At 45.9% G+C, this 16972-nt stretch overlaps 1 protein-coding gene and 1 long non-coding RNA gene across 19 annotated transcripts in view; one reads left to right on the top strand and one right to left on the bottom strand.

Moving 5' to 3' along the window:
- Window positions 1–16972, bottom strand: part of PTK2 (protein tyrosine kinase 2) — a 252208-nt gene that overhangs the window by 21258 nt on the left and 213978 nt on the right. For 17 of the 18 annotated variants that reach the window (XM_049854317.1, XM_049854311.1, XM_049854312.1 and 14 more), the window contains 4 exons: window positions 11297–11408; window positions 6994–7080; window positions 2865–3002; window positions 1955–2086 (listed from right to left, as the gene is read on the bottom strand). In XM_049854317.1, the coding sequence (XP_049710274.1) occupies window positions 1955–2086; window positions 2865–3002; window positions 6994–7080; window positions 11297–11408 (469 nt within the window). Of the gene's footprint in view, window positions 1–1954; window positions 2087–2864; window positions 3003–6993; window positions 7081–11296; window positions 11409–12214; window positions 12901–16972 lie in introns of those variants that run through there. The other variant, XM_049854326.1, reaches the window with a different exon arrangement.
- Window positions 10834–12930, top strand: LOC126058916 (uncharacterized). The gene is made up of 3 exons (XR_007513324.1): window positions 10834–11122; window positions 11222–11252; window positions 12878–12930. It is a non-coding gene; the product is annotated as an uncharacterized LOC126058916 (long non-coding RNA).

The following is a 16972-nucleotide window of genomic DNA, read 5'->3' as shown; positions in this document are numbered from 1 at the left end:
TGAAAGCACAGCGTGAAACTTCTGTTCCAAAGGTGCCTTCTACTTCCTCGGTCCCCACCCGGCTTGTGAAGGGAGTTAGAGAAAAAGAGTGGCCTGACGGAAGCTGTTTCACATCCACAACCCCGGACAGTCCTGGGAGGGAGGTCTGCAGCGGGAGGCAGATGGAGCTGAAGAGGAATGCGTGGGAGGCGGGTCCCGGGACACCGCGCTGTCAGGAGGCGTGTCCTGCGGTAGCAGGATGCCGGTCCCGGGACCCCGCGCTGTCCCAAGGCGCGTCCTGCAGTAGCAGGATGCCAGGTCTCATGCAAGCTGACACTACGCAGCAGCTGGTTCTGTGGACACGATGCGGTCACTCGAAAGCCCCAGCGACGTCTGAGCCAGGAATGCCGCTCCTAGAACCTCAGAGGTTCATCCCAAAGAAATAATTCAAGACAAGCAAACAGCTGTGTCAGTGGAGACGTGACTTATCATTGCATCACTTAGGAAAGGAAAGCTGGAAATAACCTAAGCGAGGGAAATGCCTGAACACTTGCTGATACAGCTACATGACCGGGGAGTGCAGAATTAACTTTCCCCAAAGAACCTGTCTGGACTTTGTCCCAGGTTCCTGGGAAGCAGCCTCCAAACCCTTGGGATTTCCCTAGTAACTGCAGTGTCTGTTACTCATGGTGGCTCCTGGGGCCACACCTGGGCGTTCAGGCTAATGAGGTGACTCATGGTGGAGGAGGAGGGCGCTACAGGCTGAGTTCAGTCACGCTACCAGGGACTCAGTCGATCGTACCTACGTAACGAAACCCTGATAACCCCGGACACGAGCTCAGGAAAACTTTCCTGATGGATGATATTCCGTGCACGTGGACGTGCTGAGTGTGTGACACGTCTCTAGGGACACAGAAGCTTTCTGTTTGGGACTCTCTCAGATCTCACTCAATGTCTCCCCTTGGGGCTGGTTCTGATTTGTATCCTTTTGCTATAACAAAACTGTAATGGAAATGTGGGTAGCCCCTGTGGTCCCTAAGCTTGTGGCTGTTATCTGAGAGAGGGGGGTATTGTAGGGACTGTGCTCTCAGCCTGTGAACCTGGCCCAACTCCATGTGGCTGAGGTCAGAAATTCTTTGCAGTGATGGAATATATTGTTTAGAAAAGTAATTATCAAGATTCTGGAGAAAGTGAAAAAGATGATACAAATGGGAAAACAGGAAACAAAATATTCCATATACCAGGCAGAAATTAAGTCTCCACAGAGATAAGGATTAGAAAGCAGCAAAAAAAAAATGTGATTTTTTTTGTGTTCAAGTGGTGGGATTAGTTTAATAACTAATTAAATTCAGTTATTTAAAAATATTCCCAATGCAGTGACAGCATAGTTAGGTAGCATGTTCCTGCTTTTAGGAGATGCACGATGGACTATCATGGGACCAAGGGCCGTCATCCTGCAGTGGGTGAGCAAACTAACCAACCAACAGCACCTACCCCATAAAAAAAAAAAAATTTTTTTTTTTTTTTTGCAGATAAAGCAAGGATGGCAAAATGCTACCCACTATTCAAATGGGTAACCACCAAAGAGCAACTTTTCTACATGGTTGAAAAAATTCAGAATGAAAGGCTAAAGAAGTCTTAGGGTGGCTTTTACACTGGCTTTTGAATTAAAAAAAAAAAAAGCTAGCAGGAACTGAGGGCTCACCTTGTTTCAGGTTCTAAACCTCTTAGTCACCGTACGTAACAGGTGCCGTCATTTTCCCTGCTTTAAAGGTGAGGTAGTAGAGGCACAGAAAGGTCACAGAATTTCCCAAGGTCACACAGCTAGGAAGTGGCAGAACCAGGATTTAAATCCCCAGTCATGGTTTTCTGCTCTCTCTTGCCTTGGAAAAGATGAACTTTTGAAGTCACTGGCCACAGAGCAGATCATAACAGGGCTTACAAGGTGGGAGAAACATTTCCGTGACACAATTACCAGGAATCTCTCCTCTTTCTCCAGCCAGCGCTGGTCTTCTTCCATCTCCTGTTGCTGTCGGATCAGCCGCTCTTCCATCAGGTGGGCTGGCAGTACCTGCCCAATTCCTCGCATGTCCAATGCTGCAGAGTCCTGCGGAAGAGTTAAAACAGCACGTCCAATCTCAGACGCCTGTTCACAACGCCCCTACACCTTTCTGTGTGTCTTTCAAAAACATTAAGCAAACTAGTGAGGGTGGCAGAGATAGGGTCTCTCATACTGCTGGGGGAACAACTCTTTGGGAGGTTGCAATTTAATAATGTGCTGAGCATCTTTAAAATTACACAACGTTTAGCTCACAAATCCACTTTCAGGAATTTAAAGAAATAATTAAAGATACGTGCAAAGAAAGCATTATCACAAAGAGTGAATTAGAAGTAAACAGAAGAAGGATTAAGTATGATGTACACACACCGTGGAGTCTTCAGCAGCCATTGAACAGTTACTCTAAGGAAAAGACCATGTGTAGCAGACAACTACAGACGCCCTTCCATTCAAAGCAATAACTTTCAAACTTACAGGGGTGGTTGATAACTCTTGGCTTTACCAGGAAAATTTAGTAAAACTTAACATGGTCCACAGAGCTGGAGGCTCTGTTTTCCCATTTCTTCTTTGACCTCATGTATATGCTAATTGTGTTCAACTTAGGGCTCTCCCTTTCAAATGAGCAGGCTAATGATTTCAGCATCTCTCCTTGGGCATTTCTTTTAGTAAAAATATATCCACCAAACCAGAAAGCACTGAGATGATCTTACCTTGATCTTCGAATTCAGTCATCAAAACCAAGTGATCTTTAGGATTTTAGAAATAAAACGTACCTTGAGCCAAGCATTACCAGTTAACAGACTGAAGTTCAAGAACACCAACTTACCTCCACGTTGGGCTGCCACATTGATACCTCCTGAGGTCTGTGATTCCACGAGTCTGTTTGGTCCAGAAGAGAGGCCTGGCCCGGGTAGATGCTGCCAGCCATGGCTGTGATTCCGTGGGAGCCAGGGTAGCCAGAGACCTGTGAACAGGCGGGAAGCCGGGTAACACTCTGACACAAGTGGATTTCTGCACAGCTCTGCTTTACGCACAAAAATAACAGAATACTGTGGCAGGCAGGATAATGAGCCCCCAAAGACATCCATGTCCTAATCCCTAGAGCCTGTGGATATGTTACCTTACGTGGTAAAAGGAATTTTGCAGATGTTATCAAGTTAAGGTCTCAGACGCAGGGAGATTATCCAGGATTATCTGGCGGGCCTAATGAAATCATAGGGATCCTTAAAAGTGGAAAAGGGAGGCAGAAGAAGAGAGTGACTATGTGACTACAGTAGAACGGTCAGAGATGCTACGCTGCTGTATTTGAAGGTGGATGAAGGAGCCACAAGCTAAGGAATGTAAGTGGCCTCTAGAAAGGAATGCAGCCCCCGGACACCTTCATTTTACCCCAGGGAGACAGGTGCTCGACCTTCTGACCTATAGAACTTGTGCTGTTTTAAGCCACTAAGTTAGTGGGAACTGTTACAGGTGCAATGGACAACTAACACATACTAGGGAATCAGCAATAATTTTGGAATTTTATGAACACTCAATGCAACGTTGGGCAGACCCCCCTTGGATGCAAAAACCAAACAAAAACCAAACCCGTTGTTGTCGATTCTGACTCATAGCGACCCTATAGGACGGAGTAGAACTGCCCCATATGGTTTCCAAGGAGTGCCTGGTGGATTCAAACTGCCGACCGTTTGGTTAGCAGCCGTAGCTCTTAACCACTATGCTACCAGGGTTTCTGCAAAAGCCAAAGGAGGCCATAAAAGTGGCTCAGCCATGCCTGCTCTGAATTCCCCTTTCCTGCCTAACCTACCGCTAACCACCCGCAATGAGAACAGACAAAAGAGCCCAGTCTTTGTTTTCTTTGAACCAGGGGCTGAATGGGAGAAGGACAGGCAGATCAACTCCACCTTGTAGTAAGTCACACCTTCAAGTTCTAACAAGGATGAATGAGGCAGGGAAAAGACACTGAGGAGGACATGGAGGAAAATGTCAAGGCTTAATGAGAAAAGCACATCCAAATTAATGTTTCAAAATGGCCCTAACACACACCTATACACCCTTCAACAAAGGTTTTGTGCGTGTTAGGTCTCTAGGCATTGATTTATACCAAATTTCTACACTATGTGTAATTTACACACTTTCAAATACAATGTACAGGCAGTTCTCACAGTTTATTTGAATGAAAGTATTTTAAAGATAAAAAACCAAATGCAGAACACTCTATTCCAACTATTTGTGGTCAAAGAGACATGGTACTGCCAGAGAACTTTTAGGAATTTTCATGAAACACGTTTCAAGTGATTTAAGGCAGTTTTCTAAGTAACACCAACTAGGTGAAAGAATTAAACAGGCATTTTGGGCTAAAAAGGAACATAAAATGATCCCAAGGAGCCTCCTGTAGCTGGTCTCACTTCCGAGATGAGGGGACTTGCAGCTTGGACAAATGAACGTTTTTATATTCTCCCTGCGCCCTACTCTCATGTACGCACCTTCCAGGCCCTGACACGAGAGAGACAAACCCTTCTCTCAGGCCTCCCATTCCAGTGCGGGCCGTGCACCCCATGTGGGATCACGTCCCCAGGTCATAAAGGTGGCTTGGGACTGACTTGCCACAGCCATATGCTGAACCCTGAAGGGAGCCTGGCCTGCAGGGATAATGCGCCTTCTCTGTTCATGGCCTGCCTCAGGAAGCAGGGCACCGCCATGTTTGCCCTGGAAGGATTCTGGTGTCAGGCTCCTCTCAGTGCCACTGGGCTCTGCTTTCTGCATCGCCAGGCACTGATGGGAGGGGAGGAGAGGGGACTGTCCTGGGACCTACGCCTCCTGGTGCCTGCTAGAGGCCCAGGTCTCAAGAACTGCAGCTTTAGGTCTTCTTTTCCTCAGGCCCCTGGGTCAGGGATTCATCCATCATGGTGGGGACAGACTCTGCCACGGGGGAACTGGAAATCTAGACTCACTGAGGTGGCCGGGCCATTCGCTTCCTTCGCAGTGAGTTTAAGAAGCTGATGAGCTCCCCCCTTGAGGGAGGGGAGTGTCTGTCATTTCTGCTCACAGAGCCTGGTACAGTACCGGGCACGAAGGACAAGTACTGGCGCCTGCCCGCTGAGTGAGTAAGTGCCCTGGAGATCCAGATGACTCACTCCCCTCCCTCCAGGCAGATGAGCATCTCAGAACAGTGTCTCCCAAAACATGGTTCTGGATCACCTGCACAACAATCACCTGAGGACGTAGTAGAAAGGTACTGTTCCTGGGTCCACTTGAGAATCAGTGCACTGGAGCTGGGAGGCAGTAGGCAGGGCTGAAATTTACCCAGTTTCACCAGCTGAAACCACCACGGACATGTGGTCTTTCCTAATAACAAGCAGGCCCACATTTTTTATTGGCAGCCTAGTACCAAAAGATAAGGCTTTCTGCTCACATCGATGCAAAAGGGGCCTTAAAACTTAATCCCTATTTTAGAGATATGTAAAGGACTACAAATGTGCTCATCTGGCCTTCCGTAACTCTGGGAGGGAGGTAGGAAAGGAACGAGTTTCCCTTTCAGTAAACTCAGAAAACCACAGCAAGGAAGATAGTTAAGTGAACTTTTGGCTTTTTCCTCTCCAGGGAAAATTTTCGAGGATCTATTTTATTATTTTTTTAAATTTGTTTTTAGGTATTCGTCATTGAATGCCTATCAATTAACCACTTTCTATTAAAGGCTGGTGATCACAACTATCATCATCAACCAGCTATAAATATCTTACAGAGCCCTGTTACAGACAAGGCACTACTACAATAAAGCCACACCGATACAAATTACAGGGTAATATTCTATTTCCTGAGAACCATCTGACAGATTCCTCTGTTCTTTTTTTTTATTATATAATTTTTATTGAGCTTTAAGTGAACGTTTACAAATCAAGTCAGTCTGTCACGTACAAGCTTATATACACCTTACTCCATACTCCCACTTACTCTCCCCCTAATGAGTCAGCCCTTCGTTCATCTTCTTTTTAAAGACAAAACAAAACACTATTATCGGTAAAGAAACTGGGGCACAGTCCTACAATGGAATGCTTCTCAGCAATACAAAGGAACTACAGACACCCCCCCAAGAGGTCTTCTAACCCTCACAGGCACCTCAGTGAGTGTAAGAAGCTGAATACAGGAGCACATACTGTATGTACCATTCACAAAGAATTCTGGAACAGGCACAACTAATCCCTGGGGACAGAACTCCGAAGAGCAGTTGTTTCTAGGGTAGTTTTTTTAGAGGGCTGACTGGGGAAAGGGCATGAGGGAACTTTCTGGGCTTATAGAAACGTTCTACATCTCGATGGAGGCATGGAATACACTTATGTACAGTTTGTCAAAACTAAGATTTGTGTGTTTTACTGTAAGTAAATCAGACCTCAATAATAAAATAATAAAAGCTAACACCTTCTCTCCAAACAAACAAACAAGCAAAGAAAAAACCCCTATTGCTGACTCTGCTTCCGCTCCTTCCCTTTCATGGCTAACCTTTTCTAATGTCCACAGGTCACCTGCCTGTAAGTCTAACACCCCCTCCTTCCACACTTGTCCATATGGACTCTTGTCTGGTATCTGTGAAGTGAGTTTTCAATTTTATTCAGAAAAACTACCCAGTTTGGTGTTACCTCTAAATAGAATGTACCCACTGGGCTCATCCTGCACCTTACCAGGGGAGGTGGGAGAAAGTGGATCTAAGAGCTGGAGATGGGACATCTGGCCCAGCTGCATTAAGACAGATGAAAGTCCTTCACACAGGATGTCAAGACAACATTCACTCAGACAATTGTTAGGTCAAGACTACTTTCTTAGCTTTTTGTTTACCAAATCACATTCATAAATACTTAAATACAAATTATAAACATATACACGGTACCCGCCCACCCCCCCCAAAAAAGTGCCACAGAATAAAATAACATGTTTTGCATCTGCAATGACTAGTATACCTGGTAATGATTGGTTTGTACCACGTGCTGTGGGCTGGGATAAAATCCTTCACTTGACCTCGGACTGGGATAACCAGGTCTGCTGGGCTGTGAACAAATCAACAGAGTACCAGATGAATGAGTACTTTGATTATTTTGGTAAATCTATGTTTTGTTGAAAAGAATGGAAAAAGATACTTCTCTGCAAGAGCTTAGCTGAAAGAACAATGAAAGATGTTAATTTCAACAAGGGTGCCAAGACAATGAAGAAAGAACAGCCTTTTTGACAAATGGCGGTGGGACAACGTGATCTCCACATGTAGAAGCGTGAAGCTGGACCCTCCCTCACATCATACACAAAATCAATGCAAGATGGATCACAGGCCTAAGCGTAGAGCTGAAACTATGAAACTCTTAGAAGAAAGCATAGGAGTAAACCTTTGTGACCTGAGATTAGGTTTCTTAGCTATGGCACCAAAAGCATGAGTAACCAAAGAAAAAATAGATAAACTGAACATCATTGAAATTGTAAACTTTTCTGCAAAGGACACCAAGAAGAAAACAAAAAGAAAACTCACAGAATGCGAGAAAATACTTGTGAATCATATTTGATAAGGGACTTTTATCTAGAATATATAAAGAACTCTTACAACTCAACAATAAAAAGACAAACAACCCAATTAAAAAATGGGCAAAGGATCTGAATAGACACTGCTCCAAAGAAGATCTATAAATGGCCAAAGAGCACATGAAAAGCTTCTCACAACATCTTTAGTCATTAGGGAAACACTAATCCAAACCACAGGGAGATACCACTTCATATTCACTACCGTGCCGTACCCGCTGCCGTAGAGTCGATTCCGACTCATAGTGGCCCTAAGGGATGGAGTAGAACTGCCCCGTGGAGTTTCCAAGGAGCGCCTGGTGGATTTGAACTGCCGACCTTTTGGTTAGCTGCCGTAGCACTTAACCACGACGCCACCAGGGTTTCCTCATATTTACTAGGATGGCTAAAGTAAAAAAAGACAGTAACAAGTGCTAACAAGATAAGCAAATTGAAACCTTCATACATTACTGGTGGAAATGTAAAATAATACAGTTGCTGTGGAGAACAGTCTGATAGTTCCTCAAAAAGTTAAACATAGAGTTCCCACGTAATTTAGCAATGCCACTCTTAGATATACCCAAGAGAAATAAAAACATGTCCACACAAAAACTTGCACGTGAAAGTTCAAAGGAGCATTATTTACTGATAGGTAAAAAGTACGAACAATCCCAGTGTACATCAATATATTGATGAATGGTATATCCATACAGTGGAATAGTACTCAGCCGTAAAAAGGAACGAACTTCTGATACATGCCACAACATGCATGAACCCTGAAAACATTTACGAAGTGAAAGAAACCGGACACAAAAAGCCACATATTTTATGATTCAATCCACAGGAACGTTCAGAAAAGGCAAATCTATAGAGACATGAAGTAGACTAGTGGTTGCCCAGAACCGGGGAAGGGGAAACAGGGAGTGACTGTTAATGGTTAAGTTCCCAGTGCCTGCTGGTCCAGGCAGCTTCCCAGCTCATTTCCTCACACAGAATCTTAACAGACAGAGTCAAAAGTCCAGATTTAATGAAATAAATACTGTTTACTGCTTCATTCAGGACATTCTTAAACAAACTGGCCTGTCTTCCTTATTGTGGAAGCATGGCATGAAGAAGACAGTGATAACTGGGCGGTTTGGCACCACTCTCTGATTCCTGATAACGCACGCACAAGCTGTCTTCCTGCCATTGCTACCTCACTGTCAAAGCAAATAGCCACACGGTGGGAAAGGCACAGAGCATTTCCGGACTGTTACGGACACTGTTTTGATCTCCTGGACCCACTGCAATGCCCCGGGGAACACCAGCAGTCTGAGAACTACTCTTAAGAACTGCTGTTCTGAGGCACTGCACAGTAACAGGACCTGTGGGGCAGCCTCCGTGGCAGGGAGCTGGGCTCTTCCCCCATGCTGGGCTCTCCTCAAACAAACGTCTCCAAAGACTATGACTTGGTGAAAAACTGGCATTAAGTACAAATGAAGAGCTCAGTAACATTTTTAATAAGTACAATGCTTTTTTGAATCTTGATTGGGGAGGAAAAATACTTCCCTCTAACACTCCAATTAAGCCACATTAAAAATGTTCTCTATTTTCCACAGAAGTTACCCACAAAAGCCTTAGCTCCTACTTGAGGTTAAGAAATGTAAGTGAATTTAACTGTCCTAAGATACCACAGGCAGAATCATCAACAACCACAAAAACCACACACACAAAAAACTCCCAACCCACTGCCGTAGAGTTGACTGCGGCTTATTGTGACCATATAGGACAGAGTAGAACTGCTTCATATGGTTTTCAAGGCTGTAAACCTTTACAGGAGCAGACTGCCAAAAGCAGAGGGATCCACAGGATTCCCACTTCACAAGGCAGAGGGACCTACGAGAGGAAACACTGGTCGACCACTTTAGAAACAATGGCCTCTTAACATGACTCTAAAGACGAAGACCGAGAAAGCAAACGCTGCACTCAGGACTGGATTCTGACTCCTGGGAGGAGCAGTGAGCTGGTTTATAACCACTCCAGCACCCACACCACATGTATGCCACGGTAGACGACTTTCTAGCCATTAAACTTTTAACCTAGGGGTTGCCAAACTTTTTCCTTAAGGGCCAAATAGTAAATGTTTTAGGGTTTGTAGGCCATGCTGTCTCCGTACCAAAGACTCAACTCGGCCTTTTAGTGTGAAACCAGGATGGGCAATACACAAACAGATGGGTGTGGCTGTGTTCCAGCAAGACTTTAGTTAACAAAAAATCATCAGCAGCTATAGTTTGCTGACTTGTTTTAAACAACGAACCCCGGTGTCAGGTGGAACACTTCCAGGTACAGAAAAGAGCCTCACAACATACACTCTGAAACAAAACCGAAGCTCGAGCAGATTTAAACATTTAAGCAGAGGTAGCCTGAGATATCAGCCCAAGACCACCCTGCCTCCGATCCTGGATGTCTGTGCTGCTGCCACTGAAAGAGGTGAACCCACGAACAGGAAGTGGAGGGCCTCGGATGCTGGGCCGCGGGCTTTAAAATCCTGCTGTGAGTAACTACGGATGTTTTTATTGCTAAACTAGAGCAGTGACAGGGAAAGGCTCTGGTTCCATGACTAACAAGCCCAAAGTGACAGCCGTGGAGCAGACGACGTGGTTTTCCTTCTCTGTGCCTTGGTTTTTCTGTTAGGAGGTTGACTACAGAGCCCTTCACCTCCAAAATTCTGCAGCACTAGGTTAACCACCTGTATTCATTCTAAATGTGTGGGGATGTTCACTGCTACACAGCTTAAAATGCTGACCACAAAATATAATTCCTTCAGTTCAGGCATCACTGTTAAAAAAAAAAAAAAAAAATTCAACATTTTGCTTTAATAGATCTCTGAACATTTTTAGAAAAGAAAACAAAGTAAATAATGGTCAAATTTTCTTCACAGCAAATTTTTTACTAAATGTAACTGGAAAAAAGCCTGTTACCTCTTTGCTTGCCACAAAGAGGCAAGTTAGCCAGTGTGTGAAAAGCCCATCCTATTGAAAGCACAAGGCTGTGCAGAATTCCTACTCTGAGCAAGGCGTCAAAGGGCCAACACGGTCTGACGCCCTGGCACACAGCACAGCCAGGTGGCGGGACAGACTCTGACTGCTGGGAAGGGATCACAGAGGGACGCTGGGCAGACTCCACCAAGGCTCCGTTCCCACACCTACACCAGCTACCACCACAGACAAGAGGAAATGCAGACACACGCCCAAAGTTCTCAGAAATAGCAACAAGGAATAGGGTCAGGTGGAATTTGGCTCTTTTTTAAATAAAGCATAACTGAACGCGCACATGGCTTAGCCGGAGCCCATGTGATGGTCCCACCTCGACCTGGCTGTGAGCGAGACTTTGGACAACCATAACTGACAGGACAATCCTCCCCAAGTCCGGCGTGTCATGCAAAGTCTGACGCTCATGCAAGGAGGGAGACAGAGAGGAAGAGGAGGAGCATTTTCAGCTCACGCTGAATCGTTCACGGCTTAACACAGGCTAGATCTGAAACGCCAACTAGGGGAGTGAGGGCAGGTAAGGATAACATGCAGGGGAGGGGCAAGTAAGAAACGTTGAGTCTGTGTTAGATTGATTATTCTCAGAAAAACCTGACATCTGGCTCTCTCTGCACAGGTAACAACTGCCTGCACCGTTAGCCTCAACAGTGAGTACGAGGATTCCAAAGGTTGGGCTGGGGGCCTTCTCTACCTTGGGAGGTGCTTCATCGGACCCTCCAGAGTCCCAGGACACTGTGACCTGTCTTCTGGACTCCATTCTCATGCGCTCTTCTTGCTGAACCTTCTCTTCCTCCAGGATTGTGCTAGGGAGACAACACATGGTTTTAGGGGCACTGATAGCAGAGTTGGCCCCACAGCCCCCACCCGACTTATCTCAGGCACACCAGTTGGCTAACAGCGGGTGATAACAATAAAGAACAAATCCTGCACACAGTGGGACAGGGGGGTCAGGTTTCCCAGTCCTCACAAAATGATTCTAGAATAGCCTTGGTCCATTTAAAGCACAGCCAGAAGGTGAGAAAGGACAGCTGGTAAGAAAAGGAGAAGTTGGGGGAAATTGAGGATGAGCCGGGATGAAATGCTTGTACGCCAAAGTTTATCTTGAGCACAGGAGTCGCCCTGAGAAATCCCAGGCAGCCTGTCAGCAAGCAGGTATGTGTCGCAAGACGCAGAATCTTCACATGAAAACAGGCGCCCACAGAATGTGCCTACATCAGCATGTTGTTGTTGTTGGGTGCCAGCGAGTCGGTTCCGACTCACAGCGACCCTGTGTACAACACAACAAAGAACCCCGCCTGATCCCGCACCATCCTCACAATCATTGCTGTTTGAGCCCACTGTTGTAGGCACAGCGTCAGTCCATCCTGTAGACGGTCCTCATTTTTTAAGCTGACCCTCTGCTTTACCATACCTGGGCACGTTAGGTGACAAACTGGCCATCTGGCCAAAATCTCCCTAAACTGCCCAATACAACCTTCCTACTAACTTTCAGCTAAGCTAGCATTTCATCTGCCCAGTACGAAGGAAACAGGCAAAGCATTCACAAGTGCTTCAGAAAACACGGTTTGCTTTAAACTGTCAACACCAGAGTTAGGAACCCGCTACTTACCCCTGCCGTGACTACTCGCCAGGCTATCTGAAGTCCCACATACTGCGGCCGCCGCCACCGCGGACGCCCCCTCTGTGACTGCAACGCGGCTCCTCAGTCCTGGCTGCCTGCCATCATTCCGACGGCTCAGAATGCAACCAGAGCTAGACTCTGGCTAAGTTCCCCTTCCCCGAGGGTTCCATGGGGCTCGTCGGCCGGCAGGTCCCTGAAACCTGTGTCCTAACTGTGGCAAGCAGCTCCTTCCTACAAGCCTGTGACTCCAGCGTTCTCATAATGAAGCTCATTCAGAGTTTTGGCCTCCTGGCTGAGTGCGGTAAATAACCCCCCGAGTTACTCATGAAAGCAGTGAGACCAGCTGCGCCAGAGCCTTTTCTAATCTGGGAATTTGCTCAGTCGCTTCACAAATACATTCCTCCTTGACTCGAGGCTACAGTGGGCCGTTTCTCACACAACCCGACACATGCAATCACCTTTTAAATCAGGAAAAGACAGACAGAATTTATTTCATAATTACCCTGAGTCAGCAAGCCATTACTACAGAGGTAAGGGATTTAGTTTTCTTTCCCTTTTCTTTAAAAAGGGGATGTTTCCCTTGAGAAAACTTTTTAGTCACCAAGTATCTCCTCTCCCCAAAATCTGATTTTGCTTTCCTTCTTGCTCCAGTTAGATGATCATGACTGGGAAAACGAATGGCACAACCTTCAACAATGTTCAAGAATTTCATGGCAGCCCCAAAAGGCTGGCGAGGCGCCTGCCCTGGGCCGGCACTGTGGGAACCTGGCACCGCGTAGGTAAGCACATGGAGCCCAGGAGGAGTATCTGAAGCCCATGAACGCCTCCCCGGGGCATGGGGGCAGTGGGCTCCCTGGGCAGCCTCGGCCCTGGCTTCTAGTTTTCTCCCCTGGGCAGGCAGAAGAGCGCTCACCTCAGGCTGCTGAGAGGATTAACTGAGACAGTGGCTGGACAGCATCTGATCAACTTTTATAAAGAGCATGTGCCAGTCCCACTCAGTGCTTCTGGCAGGGCATTTGGTCGCGAGTTGGTCATTCAGTTACATCAATAAGGACCTGCTGACCTGCTTTGTGCAAGATACCAGCAATAAACAAGGCCGTGAGACACTCTGTCTGAGGGAAAGAAGAGTCAGAATACAGCAATCCAATGGTGTTATGAGTGAGCTGAGGGAGGGAAGCACTCTGCCCGGGGCTGAACAGATGCTGCACCCTCGGAGCTGTGAAGGGCGCTGCGGGAACTCAGCAAGAACCCCAGAGAGAGGTCTACAGTCCAAAGGGGCAGACAACACAGCTAGATACTTGCCCTGAGAACACAAGTATTACGTGAAGGAAGCAGAACAGCACCGTCCATCCCTCATGCGGAGATAAATGCTTTTATATGTTAATTCTCTACGTATTTAAACTTATGACTGTACAGACACTTTGGCCTAACTACGAACGGGACAGTGCCTGCCACATAGCAGACATGCAAAGAACAAGCTGTACCTATGCAGAATATGCCCCACTACCCTGATCCATGAGACGTGGGACCTGGCTGAGAAAAGGGCACCTGGGGTTCATCGATGATGAATAGATTTACTGGGGAAACAGGAAGACACAGTGGAAGAAGCGTGGGGCTTGGCTTCCAACCAAGTTCAGGTCCAAATTCTGTCAGGCAGACTGTGTGACCACAGACTACCCCGTCCTCTGAGACGCACACACAAAATGGGGAAAACACCTCCCTAACTGCCTGTCTCCGGGGGTTGTTGTGAAGATCGAAATAAAATTAGAGTCTGTGTGAGGAGCTCTGAGACATGAGATGTTTTAAAAATGGAAAGAACTGCTAAAAACTCCCAGTCAGATAGTATCTCCTGTAACTAATGGCTGCCATTCCCACAAGGGCTTCCAGTAACTCAAACAAGTTAAAAGCCAATTAGAGTTTGGGTGCAGGTACAAAAAGCAACCATGTCTTTTTGCAAATCTATCCAACTCTTACTGAAGTCCTGGTGATACAATAATTATGACTAGTCATCAATTCAGTAAACCAGCGGAATATGCCTGCTAGTGATATACAGTGCCTTTGAACTTGATAAATATTTATAAGGATAGAGGGTTGATACCTTAGTATGAGCTAACAGAGCTTCACCAGGTCCCAGTCATTTACCATGTGGGGAAGCTCAAGGAAGTTGCATCTTAGCTTTTTGGACACGGCACGCCTCTATCTACCTGCACCTCAAAAGGCTGCTCAAGGATTAAACATATATTAATTTTCTAGGGGCTGGTGTGCACCTGTGGACACACGAGGTAACTATCACTGTTCTTAAAAGCGGGATTATTAACCTTCCTCTCTTGCTTCATTTTCCTTCTTTTGTGTCTACTGCTCCTCTCTCTCCAGTAGTTCCCAAACTCATGATGCTCTCCAGGCCCCTCATGTGGCTTCCCCGCCTGGAATGCCGTCCTCACCTTGCCGTGGCCAACTACGACTTACATCTGGGGTGTCCAACAGCAGTTCCTCCAGAAAGTCTTCCTGGAAGCTCCCAACTCCCTCGAGGCTGGCTTATGTTCCTCTCCTATGTGTTCCCAAAGAAACTCCTGTTTAGCTCAATTGCTGCTGTCAGCTGCCACTAGTCGGCTCTGACTCATGATGACTTCTTGTTAAAATGCACTGTAAATGTCTGTTTGTCTGGCTTTTGCTCCCACTAGACCCATCTTTGTGCCCCAGGATCAGCACAGACCCTGAACCCTAGTAAGTGAAAAGCGGGTGCATCAACAAGCGAAGCCACCCTCAGTAGAGCCAAGCTTCCCACACACGGAAAGAACCTCAGGCTGCTTTCTGTAGGATGGTCATGGGAGCAGGGGTCCAGCCTGAGACCATGCATGGGCCAAGGAGGACCACATTCCTGGTTAGCAGGTTTCCAGCAACTGCTCTAAAAATCTCAATCATCTGGCCCTTAAAATGGAAGCACAATAGACCTGTTTGTGGGCTCTCTGTTCTATGGGACTCACGTTGTGAGTGTCCTGTGGTCATTAAGACATGAATCTGACTTCTCCTGCATATTACAGTATCTATGTTATTGAGCAGGCCGGTCTCGTTACTCAAAGAATGCCACGGCAACTGGGAAACGTGTTCCCTTGACCTCTGTACTTCCTTCTCGTACCAAAAATACCATGCCACAATGCTTCTGGGAAACCGTAATCTGTTGTTCAGAGTAGCCAAGAGTATAAATAACTCACAGAAATATCTGTTTTCACAATGGGAAGACCATTCCATAGATGGAGTGGGAGTGCTCACAGAGACATTTCTGGATCTGTCTTTACAGCTGCTGAGGAACCCAGAGCAATAAACTAGAGTGTCAAGGGAGGTCAAATTTAAGCATATTTTCCCAAACTGCAAATATTTTTAGTAGCAATACATTCCACTCGCAAGCTTTTAGCTGCCTAATGTGAACTGGCAATAAGCCCTCATGTTCCTTCCTAGATGGTAGTTTTTAGGTCTTAAACTTGCGACCAGATGAAAGAATAAAACACAAGACTTTTCATTTAACAAACGCCAGAACACTTGATAATCATGTCTTTGTTCATACATGGGTCCCATCTAGGAAGAGAATAGTGAAGCGGGGAGTACAGTGCTCCATGCTGGCTTTAACTTTATTTTTCACTTCCCTCACTTTAACAGAAGAGTCATCCCAGTAATCAACTTGTATCACAAACAACATGAAAACGTTTAGGCGATGCACTTCTCTGAACTGATTCTCTTCTCCTGGAGGGCAGCTCTCTCTGTGAAGTGTGCCCTCACAGTCTCCACAAGCTGGCACGGCGGTCTTTCCACATTTCTGTTCCGGAACAACAAGACACGATTTCACTTATGAGGTATACGTGACGGCAAGAAGGAAAGTGGTCTCCTAGTTCTCGTTTCCAATATTGAACAATGACACAAATAAAAACAAATCTCCAACACAGACCGGTCTCAGGAATCGAAAAGGCCAGTAATTCCTGAGTAAATGATGTTGAAGCCATCCCAGAATGGGTGACAGCTATTAAGCTGCATCTGGGCAGTTATGTAACTACAAGCAACCCTGCCTATTTCACCCTGCTTCCTCATCCAGATAATGACAGTGTAACACCTGCCCTCTCTGTTGAAAGGGTGTAGAAATAAAGTATGCGAAAAACTTTTATTAAAACTATTAAGTGTTAGTTAAGTCTGTATTTTTACCTGCCTTATACACCACCAGGAAAGAAAGGCATTTTGGTCAATTTTATTTCTGTAAGCATTTTTCCTGACAGTTAGCTACTACTCCTCTGCTCTTGAAACGACAAAACAGCACTCCTGCTTTTATACGAGGAGAACCTTGTCTTTTTTCTTTTTTAAGATTAGACTTTGATTGCTTGAACAAAGGGATGACATCATAAAATTTGCTTTGGACGTAAGATTAGCATGGGTTAACAGCTACTTAGGCTAATCTGGAAAATATCCAGAGAAAGAGCAGCAATAAAATTGGACGGGAAAAAAGCCAAGAGAGAAATGACTTGTTTTGGCCAGTTCATGGGAATACCAATTTTGAAACACGATCTCTTCTAATTATCCAACATTGCCTCACCACAAAGGAATGGAATTGAACTTTCTAACAACAATAACAAAAAAAAAAAACCTGGTATCGTTGCAGAAAACCAGTCTGGGACTGGAGATGAGGCTGGGCACGGCATACCTGGCACTGGGTGGCAGATGGCCAACTGCCCCAACCACAGCGTTATGGTGCGGGCATCTGAC

The sequence above is a fragment of the Elephas maximus genome, chromosome 15 (assembly GCF_024166365.1).
Source record: "Elephas maximus indicus isolate mEleMax1 chromosome 15, mEleMax1 primary haplotype, whole genome shotgun sequence".
Lineage (NCBI taxonomy): Eukaryota > Metazoa > Chordata > Mammalia > Proboscidea > Elephantidae > Elephas > Elephas maximus.
This window is presented reverse-complemented; position numbering and strand designations above follow the sequence as displayed.